General features: G+C 39.7%; 3 protein-coding genes across 3 annotated transcripts; 1 reads left to right on the top strand and 2 right to left on the bottom strand.

Annotated features, from left to right (window-relative positions):
• The first annotated feature begins 1,829 nt into the window (after nucleotides 1-1,829).
• rb1 (retinoblastoma 1) lies at nucleotides 1,830-22,530 on the top strand. The gene is made up of 27 exons (XM_083926620.1): nucleotides 1,830-2,059; nucleotides 2,427-2,547; nucleotides 3,067-3,170; nucleotides 3,492-3,626; nucleotides 3,716-3,754; nucleotides 4,464-4,517; nucleotides 4,769-4,875; nucleotides 5,303-5,448; nucleotides 5,555-5,632; nucleotides 6,741-6,850; nucleotides 6,953-7,030; nucleotides 7,604-7,691; nucleotides 7,786-7,902; nucleotides 7,993-8,049; nucleotides 8,316-8,347; nucleotides 8,484-8,560; nucleotides 8,721-8,959; nucleotides 18,122-18,237; nucleotides 18,520-18,674; nucleotides 18,996-19,141; nucleotides 19,751-19,855; nucleotides 19,956-20,069; nucleotides 20,180-20,328; nucleotides 20,453-20,483; nucleotides 20,594-20,736; nucleotides 21,168-21,214; nucleotides 21,341-22,530. Exons 1-27 carry the CDS (start codon nucleotides 1,953-1,955, stop codon nucleotides 21,403-21,405), a joined length of 2,760 nt encoding a protein of 919 aa, XP_083782746.1. The 5' UTR covers nucleotides 1,830-1,952; the 3' UTR covers nucleotides 21,406-22,530.
• On the bottom strand, nucleotides 9,775-10,767 carry LOC310956418 (lysophosphatidic acid receptor 6; the record flags this gene model as incomplete). The annotated part of the gene is made up of 1 exon (XM_083926622.1): nucleotides 9,775-10,767. The coding sequence occupies one exon, from the start codon at nucleotides 10,765-10,767 to the stop codon at nucleotides 9,775-9,777; it is 993 nt and encodes a 330-aa protein (XP_083782748.1).
• On the bottom strand, nucleotides 13,897-16,033 carry LOC310956417 (lysophosphatidic acid receptor 6-like). Its single transcript, XM_083926621.1, has one exon. The coding sequence runs from the start codon at nucleotides 15,574-15,576 to the stop codon at nucleotides 14,473-14,475; it is 1,104 nt and encodes a 367-aa protein (XP_083782747.1). The 5' UTR covers nucleotides 15,577-16,033; the 3' UTR covers nucleotides 13,897-14,472.
• Nucleotides 22,531-23,345: the final 815 nt, after the last annotated feature.

Raw genomic sequence — 23,345 nt, 5'->3', positions numbered from 1 at the left:
AAGGCTTGAATACATAAATACATTTTAAAAGAACTTGCCAAATTAACGATTAAGTACAGTCCATGTGTCCATCTGACCGCCAAGGGTCTGCAGAAAATGTAGCAATCATTTCACATTGTTGCTCAGAATACATTCATATTACATTCACAACTACATTCTAGTACTGCAGACAGGCTTTTAAATGTGACTAACTATCCTTTATTATCTTTAAGAAACAAATAAAAAGTCAGTGGGTATCTACATTTTCCATTGTTGATTTTCCCTCTGCTATTTATTGCAGAGAGAATTTCAGCTCATATGTATTATTCCCTTGATGACGAGATTATTTTCATTGTATCGATCGTGCTTACGTTTCTCACAACTTTCTGAGGGCCTGTTTTGAGAAGAAATCCAAATCACTTGTTTAAATGTTATTTCTTGGCATGTTGCCCATAGGCTACTGCTTAATTTATAAATGTCATTGAACAATTATTTTACAAATATAGTTTCTACTGTAGACCCCAATGATATTTAACTTGCCATAAAGGAAATATAAATATGAAGAAATTAAAAAAACAACATGTCTTGAACACAGAACTCGCACGAATAGATAGAATAATAGATTGTCCCAGATAAATGTTAAGCATACTAGTTGCATTCTTTGATATTGACGCATGCTCTCTGTGTGTCCTTTTGATAATAGAAACCTGTCAGATATGTAATGTCTGCATTTTAGAAAGCCTTTCTTTTAATTTGTGTGTATTTATAATGAGGGACATTGCTCTTTCTCTCAAAGCATCTCTTAAGCAGTATCACTATTTTTAAACATGATATAGAGCAGGGGAAGGCAATTCCAGTCCTGGAGAGCCACTGTCCTGCATGTTTTAGGTTTCTCCATACCCTAACACACCTGAGTCTAACAATAATCAAACTGTGACAAGCATCAGCTGCTTGATAACGAGCAAATCATTAGAATCAGGTGTGTTGGAGCAGAGAGAAACCTAAAACATGCAGGACAGTGGCTCTCCAGGTGCAGAATTGCCCACCCCTGATATAAAGCATATCATGTGTGATAATGTGTCATGCCAGTCATTTGAAATGTGTGATTATTACCACAAGAGGGCACTGGTAACCCAAAGATTAGGGCCCCATAGGGCGCACGGTAGGAACATTTAGTCTCATGCTAAAACTTCACAAAGGGCTGTCTCTCTTATATGAAAGAGGGAAAAGATCATTTATTCCATTGCATTAAAATGCTGAAATTGATTATTTTGAAGAGTGAAACAGCTAAACTCCAGTGCGCAATAACATTTAAAGGGAAAAGAAACGTGCACATGGTAAACAGAGTGAAATGGGACCACGGGGACTATAGAATTAACATAAAATTGTAATAACTATGTAATTGTATTATTCATCTGAAATGATGAGTCGCCCACTTTCTATCTACAGTGGGTCACTGTGCAGTGGCCGTGTTGCACTCTTTGTGACTCCTCTGGGTGGCGGGATAAATGCTAATGAGCGGATGTTACGTAGATATTTTCCCGCGTTTTCATCTCGTGAGTTTGGGTGAGTTCGTTTGCGGTTTGTCCTGTAACCCGGTGAACGCGACAGAGCGGTCGGGTGTACATCACAGTGAAATTCAGATAAACAGACAGATATAAACCGGTTGTATAATGTTAGTGCTGGGTTGAACCAGAGAAAAACGATCATAAAAAAGCGAGCGAGCCGGTTAAATGCTCGGGGTTGTGACCACCGGCTGTGGGGGGCGTTTGAAACCTGCGACGCCGGTGAACAAAACGAACCCCCGCCTCACCACGGTTTCAGGAAGTTCACTTCGGTTTTGTTGTATTGTTGCCACGGGTCTTCTGCGGTGGGCTTTAAACCAGTAAAACTAATTTGTTGCCTTCAGGACATAGTTCTGTTTTTTTTTATTATTATTATTATTATAGTTGCCTTGGTAACCAGACACCGAGATGCCACCTAAGAAACGCGCCTCTGTGACGACGCAGAGCAAAGAGCTGAAGAGTGCTGAAAGTGTCTCTGTAGACAAGAAGGAGAGTCCAGACTTATCTGTTAAAAAGTAAGACACCTTATTTTCTTTTTGCCTCATTTTGGTCTCAGCAGTGTATCCGCAGAAATGAGCTGGTTACTGTGTAAAATGTGTTTAGCCTTAATGTTGTGTTTGACTCTTGCTAGCTAACGTTAGCTTCTTCAAACCAAGTCAGGCCTGTATTTAGAGCTAATACCAGTGAGTTTGAATGTCTCTCAACACCACACACCTATTATAACTCTCACAGATGTAAAATGACATATGACGCTGGTACAACATACACATACACATACACACCTGACTTTGGTTTTAAGTCAGGGGAGTTGTTGTCATCTGTGCAAGCATGTTTTGATGCCCATGATGTTGATTTATGGCCCCTCCATCCATGATCCTCCAGACACAGAGACAAGGATGCTGAGTTTGTGACCCTGTGTAAAAGCCTTCATGTGACTGACCTGGTGTGTGACCGTGCCTGGACGCTGTGGAAAACTGTTCAAGAGTCCATGGATGAAATCACTGTATGTACAGATAGATACATAAATAGATAGATACTTTATTTACACACAACTACAGCAAAACTTAGTTTGGAGAAAACCTGAGATGCCATAAAAAACAGAGAGAAAAGCACACAATACAGAAACTCAAATTATGTACAGTAAATACCTACAATATAAAAGTGCATAAAATAGAGCATGTGTCAAAGGAAAATACTGCACTGAGAGATTAATTTCACCATCATTGTAGGATAATACACAGACATTAATAAAATGAGCACTGTAAAGTGTTTGCCTTTCAAACAGAAGCTAAATACAATAACAGTAACTGACGTGTGCTACTCTATCACAGTTCTCCAAATATTTACCTTTCCACCCCTGATGTAAGGAGAGCAGATGAAGATGCACTGCACATAATAACATATGTCTCATGTACACTGTCACAAGTCTCATGTTATTTACCATGAGTATTTTAATGTAAAAATTGACTGCACATTATTATATATAAGTAATAAACATTGATGTTTTTTTATTTCATTTTAGGAAAGTCAGAAAAGAGTGTGGGGGGCTTGTCTGTTTGTATCAGGGACAGACATGGATGTCGCCTGTTTCACCTTAACTCAGGTTCTGAAAGCCGTCAATCTGAAGTAAGTACTTGCGATGCATGATGCGTGTTATTGGCACATACTCATACACATAAATGCATGTCAAAACAGTCATTTGAATAGACATTCTGTAAAAGGATCACACACGGTTACTCTTTTGCACTATGGTCCAAATAAAAGCTGTGACCAAACTAAGATGCAGTGCTGAGGATTTTTAGAATCCAACATTTTTTTCAGATTTGTAGTAAATCTGAACCCTGGGTTTGTTTTTTACGAATGTTTTCCTTAATTTCATGTTCAGTTTGAAGAAATATTAATTTGATCTTTTACGGAAATTAACTTATTTTTTTATTTTTTTTGTAGTGTTAAACAATTTGTTGATCTGGTGAGGAAGTTGGATGTGAACCTGGATACCATAAGCACCAAGGTGAATTCAGCACTGACGCGACTGGAGAAGAAGTATGATGTGACGCTGGCTCTCTACCAGCGGTTTGAGAAGTGAGTCGTGAATGCGGTACATGTGCTCGATTCATGTCGAACTATTTAGGGTGTAATTGTAAATGATGATAATATCTGTTTTGTTTCAGAACATGCAAGAACATCTTTGCTTTGGTTTCTGATGACCAGTAAGTTGAATACTTCTTTACCATATGTACATTATGACATGTACTTGTCACACTAACGTAATCTTTGTGGTCTTGTGTTTGTTTTTTTGGGAGTTTTTTCTTTATTGTTTTTATTGCAGTTTTTGTTTCCATTCAACAAAACAGTGTCTACAAAAACTTGACACACAACAACACAAACACAAAAGGTGCACAGCAGCTAGTACATGAGAGACGAACATGTGGCATAATACAAGAGATGGTGGTTCAGTCTTATAGTACCCGAAGGACGTTCAAGTCCTATCAACAGAGAGGAGAAAAGGTCCAGTCTGATATAGTTCAGAAATGGGCGCCACGCTCCGAGAACTGATCTATGCTGTAATGTATGATGTTACTGAGATATTCTAGAGGGATCTGTTCAAAAATTGTTTTACGCCAACCACAGACAGAGGGAATCTTGTCACTGACCTACTGCAAGAGAATATTTTTCCTACAATTATACAATCTTTTGTTGACTGCTGTTTTTAGATGGTCACTTGGAAGACCTAGAATCAGTGACATGGAATCAATATCTATAGTCATGTGAAAAATTATCTCCATTTCACTTCTAATTTCAACCCAACATCTTTGACGTTGATGACAAGACCAGGTGTTGTGTTTGTTAATTGAATATGCTTGTAATGAACTATGTTATGCAGGTTCATGATTAATGGTTCAGTGTCTCTTTTCCAAGGGAAAGGGAGACCATACGGAGCTGCTGGACGATGTTTCTTTTGGCCAAAGGCAGGTTAACCCTTTTAACACATTTACAACAACAAGAACGAGTAGGATCAAGCTGTTCACACACTTGATGGAATAGTTCTGATGTTGACCCATCTTCTTCTTTTCATCCTTCCTTCCTCTTTCGTGCTTAGCTGTAGAGCCCATATGAATTGGAAACTGTTTCGCCTCACAGTTACAGTTCTGTTGTTCCTAGACCAAAGCAAAAGTATTGTGATGCTGCTCCTCACGTGCTGCATCTCTGCTGTTTGCAGGAAGGGCCTTGCAGATGGAGGATGACCTGGTCATATCATTCCAGTTACTGCTTTGTACGCTGGAGTTATTCATCAAGCGCTGCCCTCCAGACCTTTTGCAGCCTCTTTACAGTAAGCTCCAGTGTCATTTACATCAACATCTGTCATAATCTTTTCTGCCTTCTTAAAGTCAGAAAAGTGTAACGTAAATAATTTATTTAAAAAAAAAAAAAGACTGGAAGAAACATTTTGACATGTAAACATGACTGCACATTTATTCAAGTTGTTTCCTTAAAAGCGTATGCATAGTATAGTATTTTGCATTTATTATTGATGCTTTTGTTATTTGCACAACAGTATTCTCTTTTGCTGCTGTAACACTATAAATTGACCCACTGTAGGGAATAAAGGATTATCTTATCATTTAGTAGCTTATCTGTCATGTTTTCCAGCAATGATAAATGGAAAAAATTATTTTCTATGGGCCATAAACAGTAAACCCTTTCATGACGCACAGTATCCAGAGATTTTCTAAGCCCTGGAATGTTTTTTCTCTCAGAATCGGCTATCAGCAAAGTTCAGAGCCCTCCGACACGAACATCCCGCCGCAACCAGAGCAAAGCCAAATCCCGACCTCCAGAGCCAGAGATGGATTTGCAGCTTCTCAAAACCTTGTGCAAAGAGAATGAATGCAATGCAGAAGAGGTCTGAGCACCCCCCCTTTGTGTGGTTCTTACCAACACATTTATTCGCCCTATGCTCTGTTTCTATTTTGTCTCATTTGCCCCTTTTATGCCAACTATATTTGCAGGTGAAGAATGTATACCAGACCAGTTTCTCGACCTTCCTTGACTCATTGGATCTTTCAAGATCTCCAGATTTTCCTCAGGTAGGGAGGGGAGAGACACATGGTCTACTGTTTGTTTTCACTGTCAGCTCTTTACTTATTGTTTCCACTAGTTATCACCTCCTGTTTGCGACTGAAAGAGTGTCTGACAGCTGTTGGTTGTACTCTTTACTGCTCATACATGTTTGGTTTCACATGCATGGTTTCAGGAAAATGTGTACTTAAGCAGGGAATCCTTTGAAGTGTCTCAGGGTAGTATATTGCAGAGCCAGGTATGAAAACAAAACAGACAGGATGCTACTGTTTGCTGACGCCACCACACTCCTCCGAAAAAGGATACTAGACATATTTATTTTACTGCTACATTACCCCAGTAACGGGCAGGTGGCGCATATTATTTTAAGTGTCTTGTGTAAAGAATCTTCTCATCTTATTAATCTGACCCTGGTTCTGAGTGAGATTTTGAAAAAATATTAATTTAACAGCACAGATGTGTCTGCAGACAAGTTGGAGCCTTGCCCTTTTCAGAGATGTTCATCTTTTTGAGCTTGAGTTCTTCTCAAGATAGACTCCAGTGCTTTGTATGAGTTGGCTGATGTTCACAGTGACAACAAGAGTATAAAAGGCAAGAGTTTCATCTATGTGACCAACTCTGGTTAAAGCCATATTATTGTTGTGATTTTACATGACATTTCAGCAGGGATTTCTAGTATCTGATTCCGTTGTTTGATCTTTGTGATTGCAGATCTAGATTGGGATTTGACATCTAAAACATGCATTAAGCAAATAAAATATAATGCAATGTTAGAGCTCAAGATAGCCAGCGTTATAAGGAGTAGTCTTCCTACAACAGTGAAATTGTTCTTATACAGCAGGTCAAGGTTGTGACGATTTTCTGCTCCTCAGATAAAGCGCTGTAAAAACTGTTTATGTATAGTGCAGCAATAATTTAAAACTGTGAAAGACTCAATATAGTGCTTTTCTAGCACAATTTAGCCCTTTTGGATCACGGTAAAATATCAGATTTAATGGGGAACTCTTCAATGTCTGTATGTGATGCATTGCTCAGTCTGTAACAACCTTGCATGATCAGTAGTATGAGCGAAGGCATCTTACCATAAGTAACCTCAACCTTTAATTTTCACCACAGGCGAATGAGCTCAACCAACAATATGAAGAGCACTACCTCAAGAGCAGAGACATCGATGGACGGCTGTTTTTTGATGGAGATGAGACAGTTCTTGCGCCTAAAGTCGAGATGTACTTTCACCCCCTTTTTTACTATTCAGTGTTTTGATGTTGGTCTGGTTAATCTGTTAACAATGTATAGAAAAGTGTTTAATATTCTGCTCCTGTTTTCAGATCCCAGATGGAGAAAACGCCAAAGAAGAACCTGCCAGATGAAGAAACCATACTCATTCCTCCCCAAACTCCAATCAGGTGAGAAGTTACCTGTTCTTTTATTTTTTTTTTCTTATTTCCAATCATAACAGAGGTGAAGGACTAGGTACTCGTGTTTGCTTTCAGCAGAACCGTTTATATATATTTCTGCAGTTTCAAACCTTTGCGGCTGACAGTCAATATACAGTGTTGCCTGCTCAGCTGTCAACTGGTGCATTTAGAAGCTGATGAAGTGAATGATCATAGTTGTCTAAATCTGACCTTTTCTGCTGTTTTTTTTTATCCAAACCAATTACTAACAAACTAACTTACTACTACTTACTGGCCTTTCTTTAAGCTTTTTATTTGTGTAGCCTAATTATCCCAGTTGGTGTCTTTACCCTAAAGATAAACCAGGAGTTGTAATGATTGTTTGCCAAATATAAAATTAAACATAGTTAATAGGAATTGAATGTGTATATATGTATCCACAAATGGAAAACCAAACATTTGAAATGGCTCTAAGATGTATTGTACTCTATGTAGATAATTGGGCATATTTCATTGTGGGAATTGTCAATTGAGTTTATGTCTATCCTTTAGCACTGTCTGATTTTTGTTTTGTTTCATCAGAGCTGCCATGACCTCCATTCAGCAGTTGAGGGGGGATCTCACCTCCAGTGGGGATCAGCCATCTACTAACCTGGCTTCATATTTTAAAGTGGGTCTCTAGAAGTGTTGCCCCTGATTAAAATGTCCCACAAAACCGGATCCTACTACTTTAATTTCACGCATTTCCTTTTTCCTGTGATCAGAATTGCACTGTGGACCCGACGCAGGATGTGCTGAAGCGTTTGGAGACACTTGGACAGGCATTCAGCCAAAGGTTCGGTCAGGCAGTCGGCCCACGCTGTGTGGTACTCGGTTGGCAGGTATGAACTCTAAACACTAAAGAACACGGTGCGCAACAATGGCTGTACTTAAATTATTTCATGTCTGACTTGATTTCTTTTGTCTTTCAGAGATTTAAACTCGGTGTCAGACTGTATTACAAGGTCATGGAGTCAATGCTGAAATCGGTACTTGACTTGTTGGATTTGATTTATTTTTTGACTGTTTTAATCAAATGAAGAAGCTCAGGCTCATTAAGCTGAAGCAGTCTCTAGGTTTACCCGCAAAAAATTCTCAGAAAGCCACAAATGAAAAATCTACTGCACATACTGTATGTATGTGTGTATATATGATCAAACCTATTTTACATAAGTTCATTTGTATAGGCCTTTTCCACATTAATGTTTAACCCTGCATATATGTCTGTAATAACTGTTTTCCTCCCATCTTGTAGGAAGAGAAGCGACTGTCTGTACAAAATTTCAGGTATGTCTTTCAGTTTTTATAATATCACAATTATAAAGCTAGTCAGTGGTGATGTGTGTTCACTATGCTTTTTGTTGTTTTAATTGTATGTGAAGAATTATTTGCCTTTATCTAAGTCATGTGATTTCCATTCCAGTAAACTCCTCAATGACTCCACATTCCACACATCACTGCTGGCCTGCGCTTTGGAGGTGGTCATGGCAACGTATGGAGGTTTGTGCCATAATTTTCTCATAAGTTAATAACGGATGCAGTCACATTAACTCTGAAATAACTGTGTTGTATCTTAAGGTTATCAATAATACAGGCTAACGTTTACACTTCTTGTAGATGTGCTATAGGTTGTAATTATATATTTGCTCCTTGTTATAAGAGAGCAGTTTTAAGTCTGGAGGTTACAACCGTTGTGGTGGTGGTGGCGGCGGTGGTGCTGACCCAGTTGAAACGGACGTGTGTTTCCCCTGGATACTCGATGTGGTCAACCTGGCTGCCTTCGATTTCTACAAAGTCATTGAGAGTTTCATCAAGGCCGAGCCCACTCTGAGCAAAGACATCGTCAAACATCTGGAGACCTGCGAGAACCTCATCATGGAGAGGATTGCATGGAGGACGGTCAGTTTTATCTCCCATCACTATTTCAAATTGTTAGCAATAATTTCACAGCATGTTTATGAGACTCATGCATTCACAACATGAAGAGGCACAGACAATTGTGTTATATGTTAATATATTCATCATACAGTATACAGCATTTATTGGACCTTGAGAAAAAAGTTGTTTTTTAATGTCGTTTTTTTATTACAGTTCAAGAATAAAATAAATGACATAAGATCAACATATATTCCATAACCTTTGATCAGCACTTTCGTAAAATAAGGCAGGTTCCATACAAATCCAACATTCACTAGTTATGAAAGATGTCATTGCATATCAATGTTTCACAAACACATTTAAGTTTTACTACAGAGCATACTCAACAAAATAAGCTGCTTCTTAGCATGGTGCTAAAGCAAACACACGTAAAACCAGTTCAACATTGCAACTCCTGCCAAAAATAAATTACATATTTACACATTCAGAGTATTCTTCCGTTTTACTTTTAAATTAGTGCACACAGTTTGAGTAACTGGGTACTGTATACCAATAGACAAAGTCCTGAATTTGTTCAATAAAGTAGGCTAGTGCTCTTAAGATAAGAGAAAAGTCGTTAGGCCCTGTGGCAATTCTTTTTTGATATTAACCAACAGACAGCATTAAGGTAGGGCTCTATAGTTTCTGTAATAACAGAATCACGGACCGGACAAAGCTATGTTTCTGTAGATCTAATGTAACAACTGAATGGAGATTTGAAAATAAGACTACCGAGCAGCTGTAACTGTAGTTTAAAAAATGCCTTAAAATAAATAATGATAAAGAAATGATGTGTGTCACTGGCTGCCACTGCCTCCACCACCATGCGCCTCCCTGTGTACGAGGCTGCTGGAGAAATAGTAGATGAGTGGGTTGAGGCAGCAATTGCAGCTTGCTAGTGACAACACCACAGGGTGCACAGCCATGGTCACCTTGGCCAGGCCACAGTGGGGCAGCAGCCCCACGTGTGTGAGTGTGTATCCTAGGAGGTTGATGTGATAGGGAACGAAGCACAGTAAGAAGATGCCTAGAACCCAGTAAATAACTGTGAGAGTGTGCTGACGGCTGCGGCGCTGGCTGCGAGAACGGTGTCTTGGCTGGCGAAGCACACTTAGCACTCTGCAGTAGCTGCAGAGAAGTAGCACAGCGGGCAGCAGAAATGAGCCTAGGACTAATCCCAGAGCTACCAGGATGATGGTACGGTGGCGTTGCGAGGACGGGTCCAGCAGACAGGGCTGGCGTTGGCGAGCGGCTGCAGATCGCAGGAGAGGCAGACTCACACTGAGCGCCAGCACCAGGCACCAGATCCCCCCACTTACCAGCTGTGCAACACGCAGCCTGCGGAGCGCTGAGGCCAGCGGGTGCACTACAGCAAAGTAACGGTCCACAGCAATGCACACCAGGAAGAAGATGCCCCCATACAGGCTGATGTATTTAAGGGTGAAAGTGAGGTGGCAGTATGTCTCACCAGGAGTCCAACTGGAGGGGTCTCCGGTCATGGAGGACAAGGCTCTGGCCTTTTGGTGGTAGTAGTAGATTCTCAGGGGCAGAGAGATTACAAAAAACAAGTCGGCAGCTGACAGGCTGAGCATGTAAATGGCCGTGCTGTTCATGGTGCAGGGAGATAGACACAGTCTGCGCAGAGCCAGGCTGTTGGTGGTCAACCCCAGCAAGAAGATGGCACCATAGGATACTTGGTAGAAGGTGAAACGGTAGCTAGTGTCCACAGTGCAGTTAGACAGAGGTGAGAATGACTCAGCTGGCATATCAGTCCTATTCCACAGGTCCATATCCCACGATGCTTTACTTCTCCAACCCTTTAAATCACAGTGTTGCTTTCATATCTGGAGGAAATTGGGTCGTTTGAAGTGAACATAAGATGGAAGGAAGGAACAGGTTCAGTTGCTTCTCCTGTAGTTAAACCTGTGCAAGTAAAAACTTAATGAACTCAAAATGTCTGCTGTTTTATGGAATATAAATTTGCTGAGGAGACATGAATACACTGCTACAGCTGACATAGCTGAATTGATATTTGATATGCAAGATGACAGCCATTCTGTCAATAAAGTTTTAACTGCAACATCCTGCGCTCATAAAAGAAGTAAACATTTGGCTTCATTACATGCAGTGTGGGGGAAAAAAGAATCACCTCACAATGTTAAACTGCAGCAGTAAATTCACGTTTAGTGAAGCTCATGAAGTTAATCTTTCGATGTGATTGTCAGAGGTGTTGCTTTTTACTTTATGGTCCTTTTTATGCTGTAGTTTGTAGTGTCGTAGTAAGCAAAATATCCAGTCAAGCACAGTCTGATTATAAGCTCTCTTCACAAATGCATCTTTCCTGTGGTTGGTATCGTGATTTTTGGGACCTTTTTCTTCTGCCATTTTACATAATTTTCTGTTTTTGTGACCAATTTACCAGGAATTCAGACTGTTAAACAACTCCACACACCCCTGTCACATAATGACCCTTGAGCTGGTGCAAAATTAGCACCATCCACTAGACAAATACAGACAAAATGGAAAATGTCTGGTAGATTTGCTTTACTTACCAGTCAAAAAAATAGTGGTAATCTATTGAGTGGCTGGTAAAATTTGGTGGACAAAAAATTTAATTTTGCACCCTTAATACCGCTGACTGAGGAATTACAAAAAAACACCCACTAATTTAAATAATTATATAATTATGATACTTTAAGAACATTCTTTCAAAAATACAATTGTGAAATTATGTTGACTACAAGCACATTGGTGTTCACTATACTTTATAACTTTAGGTAGTTTCTCAATTAACTTTTATAAGAATTTTCAGTTACATTATTGAATACGACTTTTTTATGACATGGCATTAAGCCTTTTTAAACCCTGATCTGTTTGCTAATTAAATTTAAGACTTCGTTGCTTAGGGCTGTCCTCGATAAAATACATTCTTAGTTGACTGACGATTTTGTCAACAAATTGATTAGTCTTTTTACAGATCTGTAAAAAGAAAAAGGTTTCTCCGCAAAGAATGATGCAAAAACACCACTTTAAATCTTGTTTACTAGAGGTGTGATGACAACATTATTCAGCATGGAAAAAAGCATTAAAATGATTTATCAGCTAAAGCAATCTTTTTTGACTTAAGACTGATGAGTATCTTAACTGTTGAATTGATGTTAATGTGATCTTTAAAACCTGAAAGGCATGTAGCAGTTTTGTGACTTTTTATCTAATCGCATTACATTCATTTGTACGCCTTTTTATTTAGTTTCTCAACTGTAAAAGCCCACAACATTTTCAAATATCACAGACAAGATATATTTCCTTATCTTTGTCGCTTCTGCCAAACCTTAATAAGTTGATACAGTTAATCGCTGTCTTCATTTTATAAAAAAATGGCATGTCTGAATCTATTTTATATGCTGTGCATGCAAAACTCAAGCACAATTAGTACAGCCAAGAAGAATATTGAAACAGAAAACACTCACCAGTATCAGGATCTCATCAATGCAGTGATGGCGTGATGAAGTTATTCTTCCAGACAGCTGGTGTTCAGCAGCAGGGTCATTTGTTAGGATGCTGTAACGGTGCATATGGCACTGAGCTGCTCACGCCTACACTCACACACAGGTCAGGGGCTCCCCCTCTCTTCTCACCTATGCAGACATCTGTCATTTGTTCTAACTGTCTGTTTGTTTTCTAGCTCATTTAGTCAAAATATTTCATGAGAAAAGAACTGATCACTGAGGTTGGCTTGAGGATAGATTCATTATCTGGTTTTAACCAACTCGTTTTCTCATTCAACTGAATTTCTGTGAGCAGCCTTACAATTCAGCACAGCTTGTTTCATCACCTTCATGGTGGGAGTCATGTTTACTGCTGCTTGTTAAAAACCCACACTTGTAATTGGAGTTAATCATTAACTACACAGAAGGCGCTGTAATCATACAGCAGTTTATTTTTTGTCAGCTTTGGGCCTGGCGCTGTGAGGGAACAGCGACCCAGTGGAGATTTCAGTCCATAACAAATTTCCATATCTTTTTTTATTATAAAGCAGTTTGAGGTGCTATATAAATACTAGTGTGTGTGTGTGTGTGTGTGTATGTATGTATGTATGTATGTATGTATATATATATATCTTGGGGAGAAAGTCTAGCTGCTTCTTGATTGTAAGCCTATTTGTATCATATGTTGTGAAGTAAGACTTTTATTATTGTTTTGTCTCTAGGATGGCAATTTTAAGTTCACATTCTGGATTATTCACCAGATCTGTCTCTGGATTGCAGCAACCACCACTGCGCCCTATTTTGTATCCGCACTACTCCTTCAAGAGGCATGTTGTCGCTCGTCTGCTTAGGTTTCACAATCCAGTGCTGCGGTGGTGATGAGTCTTCCCTTGTCAGTGCAGACCCTCAGGCAAAGTCTCTAAACAGGAATGCGGTAGCTCGGTCTTGCAGCACGTAGCTTTTACAGGAATGAAGAAAATATTCAAGCTGAAGCGTATTCCATTTACACTGTGAGCTGAGGTTTCATCCTCACTGTTTCTCTATAGGAAACAGACATGTAGTCAGTCTGGGTTGGATATCTTTATAGATATTATCAATCTTCAGTAACTTGCAAAATGTCTTGTCACAGCATGGCCTTTAGCAATGTTAGTGCAGTGTTGGCTGGTGCAATGCATCTGTCAAATATTGACCACACCTGCAATCTACTTTTTAAAACCTATCAACCCATTATGCTTTCATGGCACTGGCCAACCACAGAACCTGTGTCTGTGTATTTAGTACATATGACTAATCAGTCTAGACAAATGATTTGGTAGCACCCAAAGAGAGTTGTATATAAAAAACTGATACTCTGCTAATCTGAATTATTTTACAACACCCCCATCTGGAAAACGAGTAGTGAATTTCAAACTCAAACCATTTTAATTTAATAACTCTTTTATTTGCATTCAGTATAATAGGTAGCAGCTGTTATAGAACATACTGCTCTATAAAGTGCTTAAAAGACATAATGAGTCCAAAACTGCACAGTGCAGTACATAAAAAAACAGTTATAATACTGGTTAAGCATTGCCAACGCGGAATTTTCATAAAGGAGAATCTGCTCCGATTTAATAAGACTACACTTACAATGTCTTATGTGCAAAAGCGGATACTTATTTGCAGCACCATGTACATAACTATGGCTTAAACACCTGTCATTGCCACTAATACACATTATTAAGTCCTATTCAGTCATTACTGCAGTTGTTATGCTGCAACACACTTTAATATTTTCAAATGTGTCCTTGAACTTTTACACTCCTTTTATTGGCTGAATAGGGATCAGTGTCCCAGTCTAAAGTCTCTGTGGTGTCCAGTAGATGGGAGAGCGACTCCTTAGTAACCACTGTGTTTGTGTTGTTACGATCTACAACGCCACTCTGCTTCCGCCTACGTCCGCCGATTAAAATCAAGTTTTATCAGCAGCCACTGAATCATTAATCATGTCCCATAACAAAGTGATCATTAGACTGTAGACTCATTGTCAAACACTTTGGTCCTCTGATTCCTCAGGGTCAGGCTTTTCGGTGTTGTATTTGGACTGCTTTGTGTGCTGTCCATGTGTAGTCTGTCCAATAGCTTGGCACCGTTGTGCCATACTGTGGACTTGCGTTTGATGGAGGTCTGGATGGTCTCTGAGGTGAAGTAGTAAATGACCGGGTCAAAACAGCAGTTGGTCACTGCTATGCACAGAGCAATGGGGTAGATGGTTCTGACCACAAACTCTGCGTTGCATCCCTTTATCCTATTAGAGCGCACCAGGGAGTAGAAAATGAGATTGACATTGTAGGGAATGAAACAGAAGCAGAAGATGAGCAGATGCACAATGATCATCCTCAAGATTTTGGCCTTGTTAAGGCTTCCTCCACGACTGATGGTTTGGGGTTTCTTCAGCGTCCACAGGACCATGATGGAACAGAAGACGTTGAGCATCAATGGGATGATGAAGCCCACGGTCTCAATAAACACCACCACCTTGGACAGCTCATCCTTCCACTGCTTTTTGGAGTAGTTTTCAAAGCAGAAGTTTGTGGTGGAATCATTACTGTCTGAAGTGGTGTCCAAAAGGACCCCAGTGGGTATACTTCCAGCAAGAACCATGACCCACACTGTACAGCAGGCCAGTTTGGCATTCCTCTTAGTACGAATTGCTTGGGACCTGAATGGGTGGACAATTGCCAGGAAACGGTCAACGCTGATGCAGGTGAGGAAGAGGATGCTGCCGTACATGTTGGTGTAGAACAGGGCCACAGAGATCTTGCAGAGCACACTTCCAAATAGCCAGTTGCGCTTAATGAAGTAAAAAATCCGAAAAGGCAGGCTCAGGACAAAGAGAGAGTCTGAAACTACAAGGTTTATCATGTACGTCGTGGTCTCATTCCGCATCTTCAGTGTACAGCTAAAAATATAAACAGCCACCATGTTGAAGAGAAGTCCGATTATGAACACCACGCTGAAAACCGAGCTATACAGAGGGTACTTAAAGTCGTCACTCTTGTTGCAATGCATGTAATTTTGAGTGGCGCTCAGTGCACTGGTGTTAAAAGTTTGTATAGCGCTGTTATACATTTTTAAAAGCAGGTTGATGACATTTACAGTATAGTAAAAAGGTTCTCCTCAGTCGTGTAGACATACAAATCCAAAATCCAGTTTGTTAATCCAAGGGATATCCAGAGAAAATGTATATGTCACTTTAGTAGGAAAAACAGTCCTGAAATACTGAAGAATGGTCCGTCTTTGTAGTTTTATTATGAAATACTGGAAAATATACAGCAGCTCCACAGAATACCTGTATTAGTATCCAAAGTCCTTTTGTCTGTAGGTGAAAGTGGTCCTGCACATCCTCATTTAAGTGAATCTTTCAGTCTTTTCCAGTTGTCTTTCACAGTTGAAATGTTTATCCCTTTGAAAGAAGAGTCATGTGCCTCTCCTCAACTCCGTGAACAGTCGAGTAGTTCTTCCCTTCTCTTGTTTCCTGTCTGTTCCTGCAGCAGCCCTGAGGGGGTGCATGGTGATTGTTATTTGTACGCCCCAGAGGATTTACTCTGCTCCTGCCTGACCGTAAATCAGAAACCTTGTAGCAGGTTACAAGTCAGGCTCCAATACAAAGAAAGAACTCTCTGGTCTGTCGAGGGAGGAGCCTCCATTGGGACCAAAGTCCTCCCATCGCTGCTTTGTTTTTGCACTTTTGAAATTTGAATAATAACAATTTTGTGTGGGCTGGTTTCTTCTTGACAGCTATGGGTGTGTATAGATCAACCTCCCATAGCTTCAGACATATCAAACATGAATTGAGAGTTAACAATGAACAGGACTTTTACTATATCTTGAATATAGAAAATATTGCAGTGTTGGCCTCCATAACACGTCACTGAATGCTGTTGCAATCAAATATCAAATGTACTTTTGAAATATGTCAGTGGCGTCAGGCGGGTGGGGCTTGTGTGACAGGAAGAATGTGCTAATGGCAAGTCTGTACCTGCTGTCACTGTGTAAATCACTGAGTAGTAAACCACACCCACTTCCCTGTATGATCTCATGGCTGATTTGTCTTGGTGTGTACATACTGATATTCCCATACACCAGCGGTATGAAAGCCTTGAGTTGTTTGATATCAGATACAGGGGATTTCTGTGGCTATCACTGAAATCAGACGGGATACTGTAGGGAGTGTCCTTGTGTTAACAACAAATGAAGAACAGATGTATCGTTGGCCCATAGTTGTAATTTGTCAGTTGGGTTTTTGCAAAGAAAATAATGTGTGTGAAATGTAATCAGCGATGTTTTCCTGATCGCCCTGATACTTCGGTAATGCTGCAATTTATGCTCTGGGGAAAACTAAACACAAAGTTATTAAGATAACTTACACTCGTTGTAATTAATACATTTAATTTGTGATTGTATTCTCTTTTGAGCAACTTATTCAGTTTTCTCCAAATTTAATAAGTGATGAAGAAAACTTGTACTATTGATGATCCTTCCAGATGATGCATAAAGAAATAACTTGAGGCCTCAGGTGATTTTCCTTGAATATATAGTTTAATAATAATGGCTCAGGGGAAGAGTGTGTCGTCCTCCATTCGAGAGATTGGTGGTTCAATCCCCACCTCCCCCGGTTCACATGTCGAAGTGTCCTTGGGCAAGACACTGAACCCCAAAGTGCTCCCTGTGCTGCGCATGTGTAAATGTGGTGTGAATGGTTACATTAAATTAGATGGTATGTAGCTGTCCACTGCCATCAGTGTGAATGTCTGTGTGAATGGATGAATGTGACAAACACTGTGAAAGCGCCATGAGTAGACAGAAGACTAGAAAGGCGCTATATAAGTACAAGTCCATTTACCATCCATTTACATCTGATCAGAGAAGCTTCTGGCACATGTGCACATAATCATGGATACCAGCAAACCTCAAAAGTGCTTCACATGCAGCACAACCCTCTCTGTTATGGCACCAACATACACACATGAGAGGAGAGACATTTCTCCACTCCACATGCAAACCCACATATTTAAGATATCGTCGCATATTCTACATTTCTCCAACTATAAGGTTCAATGCAGTGCAACGCAAAGCAAGTTCCATCATAACATCCCTGATTCTTCTTTCTACTGTGGTTTCTTCATGTCAATAAGAAAGCAGAGGTTACATTATCTAATGAACAGACAGCAGCAAGTGTAGTGACAGTGTCTGGATTATTTATCAGACAAAATGCAGTTCATAGTAAAAACTAAACTTTTTGAGGGTTTCCCCCTTTTATGTCTAGATTTTATTTTTTGAATTGAATTCCCGGACGCTGTGTGTGTAATTCTCAATGTGATTTAAGTGCATTGAGTTTGCAAAAGGAGCTGTATTTGACATTCAGAACATTAATCCAGCAGCAAACACATATTTGCTATGTAAAGATACAGTGGAGTAATGGTGTCCTGAGCAGAGAATGAAGTCACTTTCCTTCTGTGTGTGTTGTAATTCGAGTTTGTTTTGATAGGCAGTCCGGCCACTAATGTTTAGTGCATGCAACCGCTGAAAAAACGCCAGTATGTCACGTACTGTGGAGCACTTTTTTCAGTACAGCTCCTTTTTTAAATGAAAATGATCACGTTTGTCTCCTCAGGACTCCCCTCTGTATGAGCTGCTGATACAGGAGTACGAGGGCGGAGCAGCAGAGCAGGTGGAGACCCCGGCCAGTTTCAGCCAACCACTGCAGCACAACCACACCGCAGCTGACCTGTGAGTCCAATATCCCGCAATCTATTTGTCTCTCTTTCAGTTGCTGGTATGCAGCAGCTGAGAGACCTTAGACCCTGAAACGTTGTGGCTGTTGTGAAACCACTGAGTCATATACCTGTTTAATTCCATGAGCCTTCCTTTGTGTAGCGTTGAGCCTGTTCGTCTAAACCCTTACATTATCTGTGATTTGGGGTGTACCTTTTTAATGGAAATGTACAGGTTTTTGTTAACTTAAACATTGATTGTGACAGGGCCCAATGGGTTTCTCCATTGTCCTTACAGATACCTGTCCCCCATGCGTCCGGGCCTTCGTGTCTTGCCTCCAGACTCTCCAGCCACGCCCAGCTCTCAAGCATCCTCTCACCCTCCGACCCAACCTGCGGGCCAGACTCCACGTCTCCCGAAGTCCAACTCTCTCAGCCTCTTCTATAAAAAATGTAACGTGTCATTCACATGGTTTATTTTCTTTTGGTTTAGTTTATTTTAATTTATTTTTTTACAGACAAAACATTAGGTTTCTCTGGATTACTTATGTCTAAAAACAGATGTGTATTTTTTCTATGATGGATTTACTTTGACTTCACAGTAAACTGTAAATGACTGAAATAAGACAAGATACACCTCTCCAGCGGGGAAATGTGTTGATAAATATTGACATGATTCACTACATCTGCATAAGCTTGGAGAAAGTCTAAAAGCATAATTAATGTTTCTTGTTTTGTTCAGTATCTGATGTGTGTGGTGTCCTCTCTCTGTAGTGTACCGCCTGGCCTACACCAGGCTGAAGATCCTCTGCTCCTACCTGCTGTCCTCTCACCCTGAGCTGGAACCGATCATATGGACCCTGTTCCAGCACACGCTGCAGCACGAGCACGAGCTGATGAGAGAGCGCCACCTCGACCAGGTCAGCTACACTACACTCTTTCTTTCACCCTTTCTTTTTCTTTTCTTCTTTCACCCTTTCTTTATTTCTCTTTTTTTCTTAATTTCACTCTATTTTTCTCTGTCTTTCTTTCTTTCTTTCTCTCTGTTTATTTCACTCTTTTTCCTTCACTCGTCCTATATTTCACTCTCTCTTTCTATCTTCTGTCTTTCTTTCTTTCTTTCTTTCTTTCTTTCTTTCACTCTTTCTTTCACATTCTTTCTCTCTTTTCTTTTGTTTTGTCAGTTTTTCTTTCTTTCTTCCTTTCTCAATCTTCTACTCTTTCTTTCTTTCTTGTCTTTTTTTCTCTTTCTTTCACTCTTTTTTCTCTTTTTCTTTCATTTTCTATCTTTCTTTTTCTTTTGTTTAAGTCTTTCTGTCTGTCTTTTGTTCTTTCTCTCAATCACTTTCTTTCTTTTGTTCTTTCTCCCTTTCTCTTTCTGTGTTTCAGGCTTTCACCTTTCTTTCTTTTCTTTCTTTATCATTTTCTTTCGTTCTTTCACTTACTGTATGTCTTCCACTCTTTGTCTTTCTTTCTGTCAGTAATTCACCCAGTCTTTGTTGGTTTTCTTTCTTCCCCCTCCTCTTCAGTTGATGATGTCAGCCATGTATGCGATATGCAAAGTGAAGAGTGTTGATCTGCGCTTCAAGACGATTGTCACAGCGTACAAGAACATGCCCAACACCAGCCAGGAGGTGAGGCCTTTAAATACTATCCCCCTTTTCTTTGCTGTCATCACCTTCATTTGAATTATTGTGAACTTACCATTTATTTGTGCCACACTGTATGCTTCAGACCTTCAAGCACGTGTTGATCACTGAGGGCCACTATGACTCCATCATTGTCTTCTACAACCAAGTGTTCATGCAGAAGCTGAAAACTAACATCCTACAGTATGCGTCTACCAGGGTGAGACACCTCGCCACGTGGCATCTACAGTTTGACTTTAGTACATGCACAATCAGAACAATGTGCATGGCTGCAATATCTTCTCATTGTTTCTGTTTTTGTTTCTGTAGCCACCCACCCTCTCTCCAATCCCACAAATTCCACGCAGTCCTTACAAGTTCCCTAATTCACCTCTACGTGTGCCTGGGAGCAACAACGTGTACATCTCCCCTCTGAAAAGCCCACGTATGTCCCCCGGTATCATGACTCCTCGCTCCAGGTGAGTTCTGTGTGTTCATAGCAGATTGTTGTTCTCCTTTGGGCCGCGTAATTGATTGTTTGAATAAACGTAAATGTATAAGCAGATGATTCTTTTTCTCATTTGGCGTTTTTTGCCTTTACAGAATGCTGGTATCGATCGGCGAATCTTTCGGGGTACGAGCCTCTTCGGTTTGCTTCGTTGCATGTTAAAAGATAATCTGCAATTACAGTAGGTTTTTCCCCCCTCACTCACTCTGTTTTTTCTCTTATGTTTTCACCTGCAGCCGTTCAACAGGTTCCAGAAGATCAACCAGATGGTCAACAGCAGCGATCGCTCCTTCAAGAGGACTCTTGATCTAGGCTCCACTCCAAAGCCTCTGAAGAGGTTACGGTTCGATGTGGACGGGCAAGATGAAGCCGATGGCAGGTTGGTTACAAGTGGAGTTATATTTTCCATAGTTATACTCTCACCGTGATTTATTTACTGAACGTCAAAGTTAAGCTCCTTCCACATATGCACGGCAAACCTGAAATTATCTAGATATTATCCAGCGGGGCTGAATGTGAGAACGCAAATGTCCTATTATCATACAGCGCCAACAGCGAGACAAGACATACCTCTGACGGGGAAGAAGGGTGATTTACACAAAGATGAAAATGTGTAAATGGAGAGACAACAATATTCAGTTGATTCTGTTGTTGAACTTCCATCATTAATGCCAAAAGTTTCAGACAAAGTCAAGGAACAATAAGAAGTGTAAGCTGTGTCATGTCCTGCCTCCTGCATGCTCTACCCAGGTGACATGGTATACATACACATATTTCAAATAGGCTCACTTTATATATTTAATGTTGCAGCAAATCTGGAGGAGACTCTACGCTGATACAGAAGCTCGCAGAGATGAGTAAGTGAAAACTGCTTTATGTATTAGTTTTATTTTTGCTTTTTTTTTTTTAATTTGCCCAAAAGTATCGTTTCTGCCAATTATCTGTCTTGTGCTCTTCTAACGTTGAGGGTTTGTTTTATGTAGGCTCCACTCGAAGTCGCATGCAGGAGCAGAAGATGAAGGAGGACGCAGAATCGAGGAAGGAGTAACTCTAAAACCTACTGAACTCACCTGCACTGTTTACCACAATGTGAACACTACTTTTTTTTGTTCACACACAAAGTGAAACATGAGTTTCTCTGTACATTATGGGATTTTAGTTTGTATTTAACTTTGAGGAGTAATATGTGAATATCGAGGACTTTCTCCTCTTTTTTTTGTTTTGTTGATGCTTTAACTGACTGTTTTAACTGAATAATGTTTGACATCATTGACTTTCGTTTGAATTTTTGACTTTTTGATTAAGTTTGTTTGGTTTTAAGAGTGGTATTAATTGGTGTTATTAGAAATCATTGTTTTCACTCTCATGGATGTTCTCGATTGTCAATAGCGTTGTTGATAAACGCTTGTTAAATAATTGGTTGAGTTTACACCATCAGGAACTTTGTATGTTGACCTTTTTCAAAGTCTTTTCAAACGTTGACATACATGATTTCCAATCATGATCGCTTTTCTCAAAAAGGATTAGATGTCATCTTCAAAGAAAAGTCATTATCTGCCATTTAACTTTTTAAAGTGATATTTCTCAGGAACTTACTTGGAATGCGTTGGAAAAGTTTAGTTTGTACCGTAAAGCGAGAACTATAAAACAGAACGGAATATCAAGGAAAATGATATCTAATTTCCACTCAACCAAAATTCACGTCGCTTCATATGGTTCGATTGACAAGCAATATTTCTCTTTGTGTATAGTTTTAAAGTACCTTTTTAATTTTACATCATTCATATAACGCAAACACCTCCTAATGTGTTGCAACAAGAGGAATGTTTTTGTTCTCAGTCACATTTTCCTCCACTTGGTTCATTTTAATTTTTGGAGCTGGGAGCCGGAGGGTTCTGAGAAAGAGGAGAGAAATGACCGATGAACACACACCACATAGAGCTTCGATATGTGAACCTCACTCCAGAAAAGTATACTGTGGTAAAATATTGCTAGAAATGTCAATTACCAGAGTTTTTAAATTAAACTGTTTATGTTGTACTTTATTGAAGTAGTTCCTTGAAAGTGTAGTAAATATTTCTTTTGAAAACATGATTTTGTGTTTGCTTTGCATAGATGTCACTATGTCACATGCGTTGACATGCCTCTGGACTCTGGGGCCAACAGTAGACGATGCCAGTATGTAGTGATTAACCCGCTCATGGACTGAAGAGCATCATGATGTTGAATTATGCGACTTTCTCTTGCTTTAAGAAAAGACTGTTTTATTACACATTATTATGCTTTGTTTTTACTTAACACACTTTATGGAGAGTTGTTCTTATGATGCCCCCTTTTGGAGAAAAATACAATTTCCGTGTTGGTAATGAAACAGAAACATGAGATGAGTTTTTCTTTCTCAGGATTCTTGTTTGAGCCAAAGTTATCTTTGAATCCATTTCAGGAACCTTAATTTGTCACTCTTAAATACTCTTAACCGTCAAAATCATTCACGGTCGGGCCCAGACAAATGACAGTTAAGACCATCACCATCTCCTCAATGTGTGTAAAACCAGAACATTTCATTGCAGTGATTATGAATCAATAAAAGCCAGGATTTTGACAGAAAATAGATATAGATTTAGGAGTTGTGATTGGCATCAGTTATGTTTTATATTTTGAACTACAGCCACGACAAAGAACTTAAAGTCTACATCGGCCATTTTACTTCCTCTGCTGTGCAAAATTATGCTCACAAGAGTCAGTAGCCAATCAGGCTTCTTTGTGCCACAGAAGATTACAGATGAGTATCATGTCTGATAAACACAACACTGCACTGGTAATTGGATTAACTCTTGATTCACATGATCATCTTTTGCTGTGGTTGACTAAATATGTATATTTGTTCCAGACTTGCTCCGTGGAAAATGTATTTAACCATCCCTTGAATGCAACATATTATTCCTTAGTTGAGTCGTAAATCACTAACAATTTGACATACATTTCACA

The sequence above is a fragment of the Echiichthys vipera genome (genome assembly GCF_963691815.1).
Source record: "Echiichthys vipera genome assembly, chromosome: 14".
Taxonomy (NCBI): Eukaryota; Metazoa; Chordata; class Actinopteri; order Perciformes; family Trachinidae; genus Echiichthys; species Echiichthys vipera.
This window is presented reverse-complemented; position numbering and strand designations above follow the sequence as displayed.

Excerpts from the sequence above, each read along its gene's own strand:
- LOC310956417 (XM_083926621.1), bottom strand. The coding sequence starts at position 15,576 with ATGTATAACAGCGCTATACAAACTTTTAACACCAGTGCACTGAGCGCC.
- rb1 (XM_083926620.1), top strand. The coding sequence starts at position 1,953 with ATGCCACCTAAGAAACGCGCCTCTGTGACGACGCAGAGCAAAGAGCTG. Across the intron at positions 8,960-18,121 it reads AGAGGATTGCATGGAGGACG|GACTCCCCTCTGTATGAGCT; the intron begins GTCAGTTTTATC and ends TTGTCTCCTCAG. Across the intron at positions 19,856-19,955 it reads TGCCCAACACCAGCCAGGAG|ACCTTCAAGCACGTGTTGAT; the intron begins GTGAGGCCTTTA and ends TGTATGCTTCAG.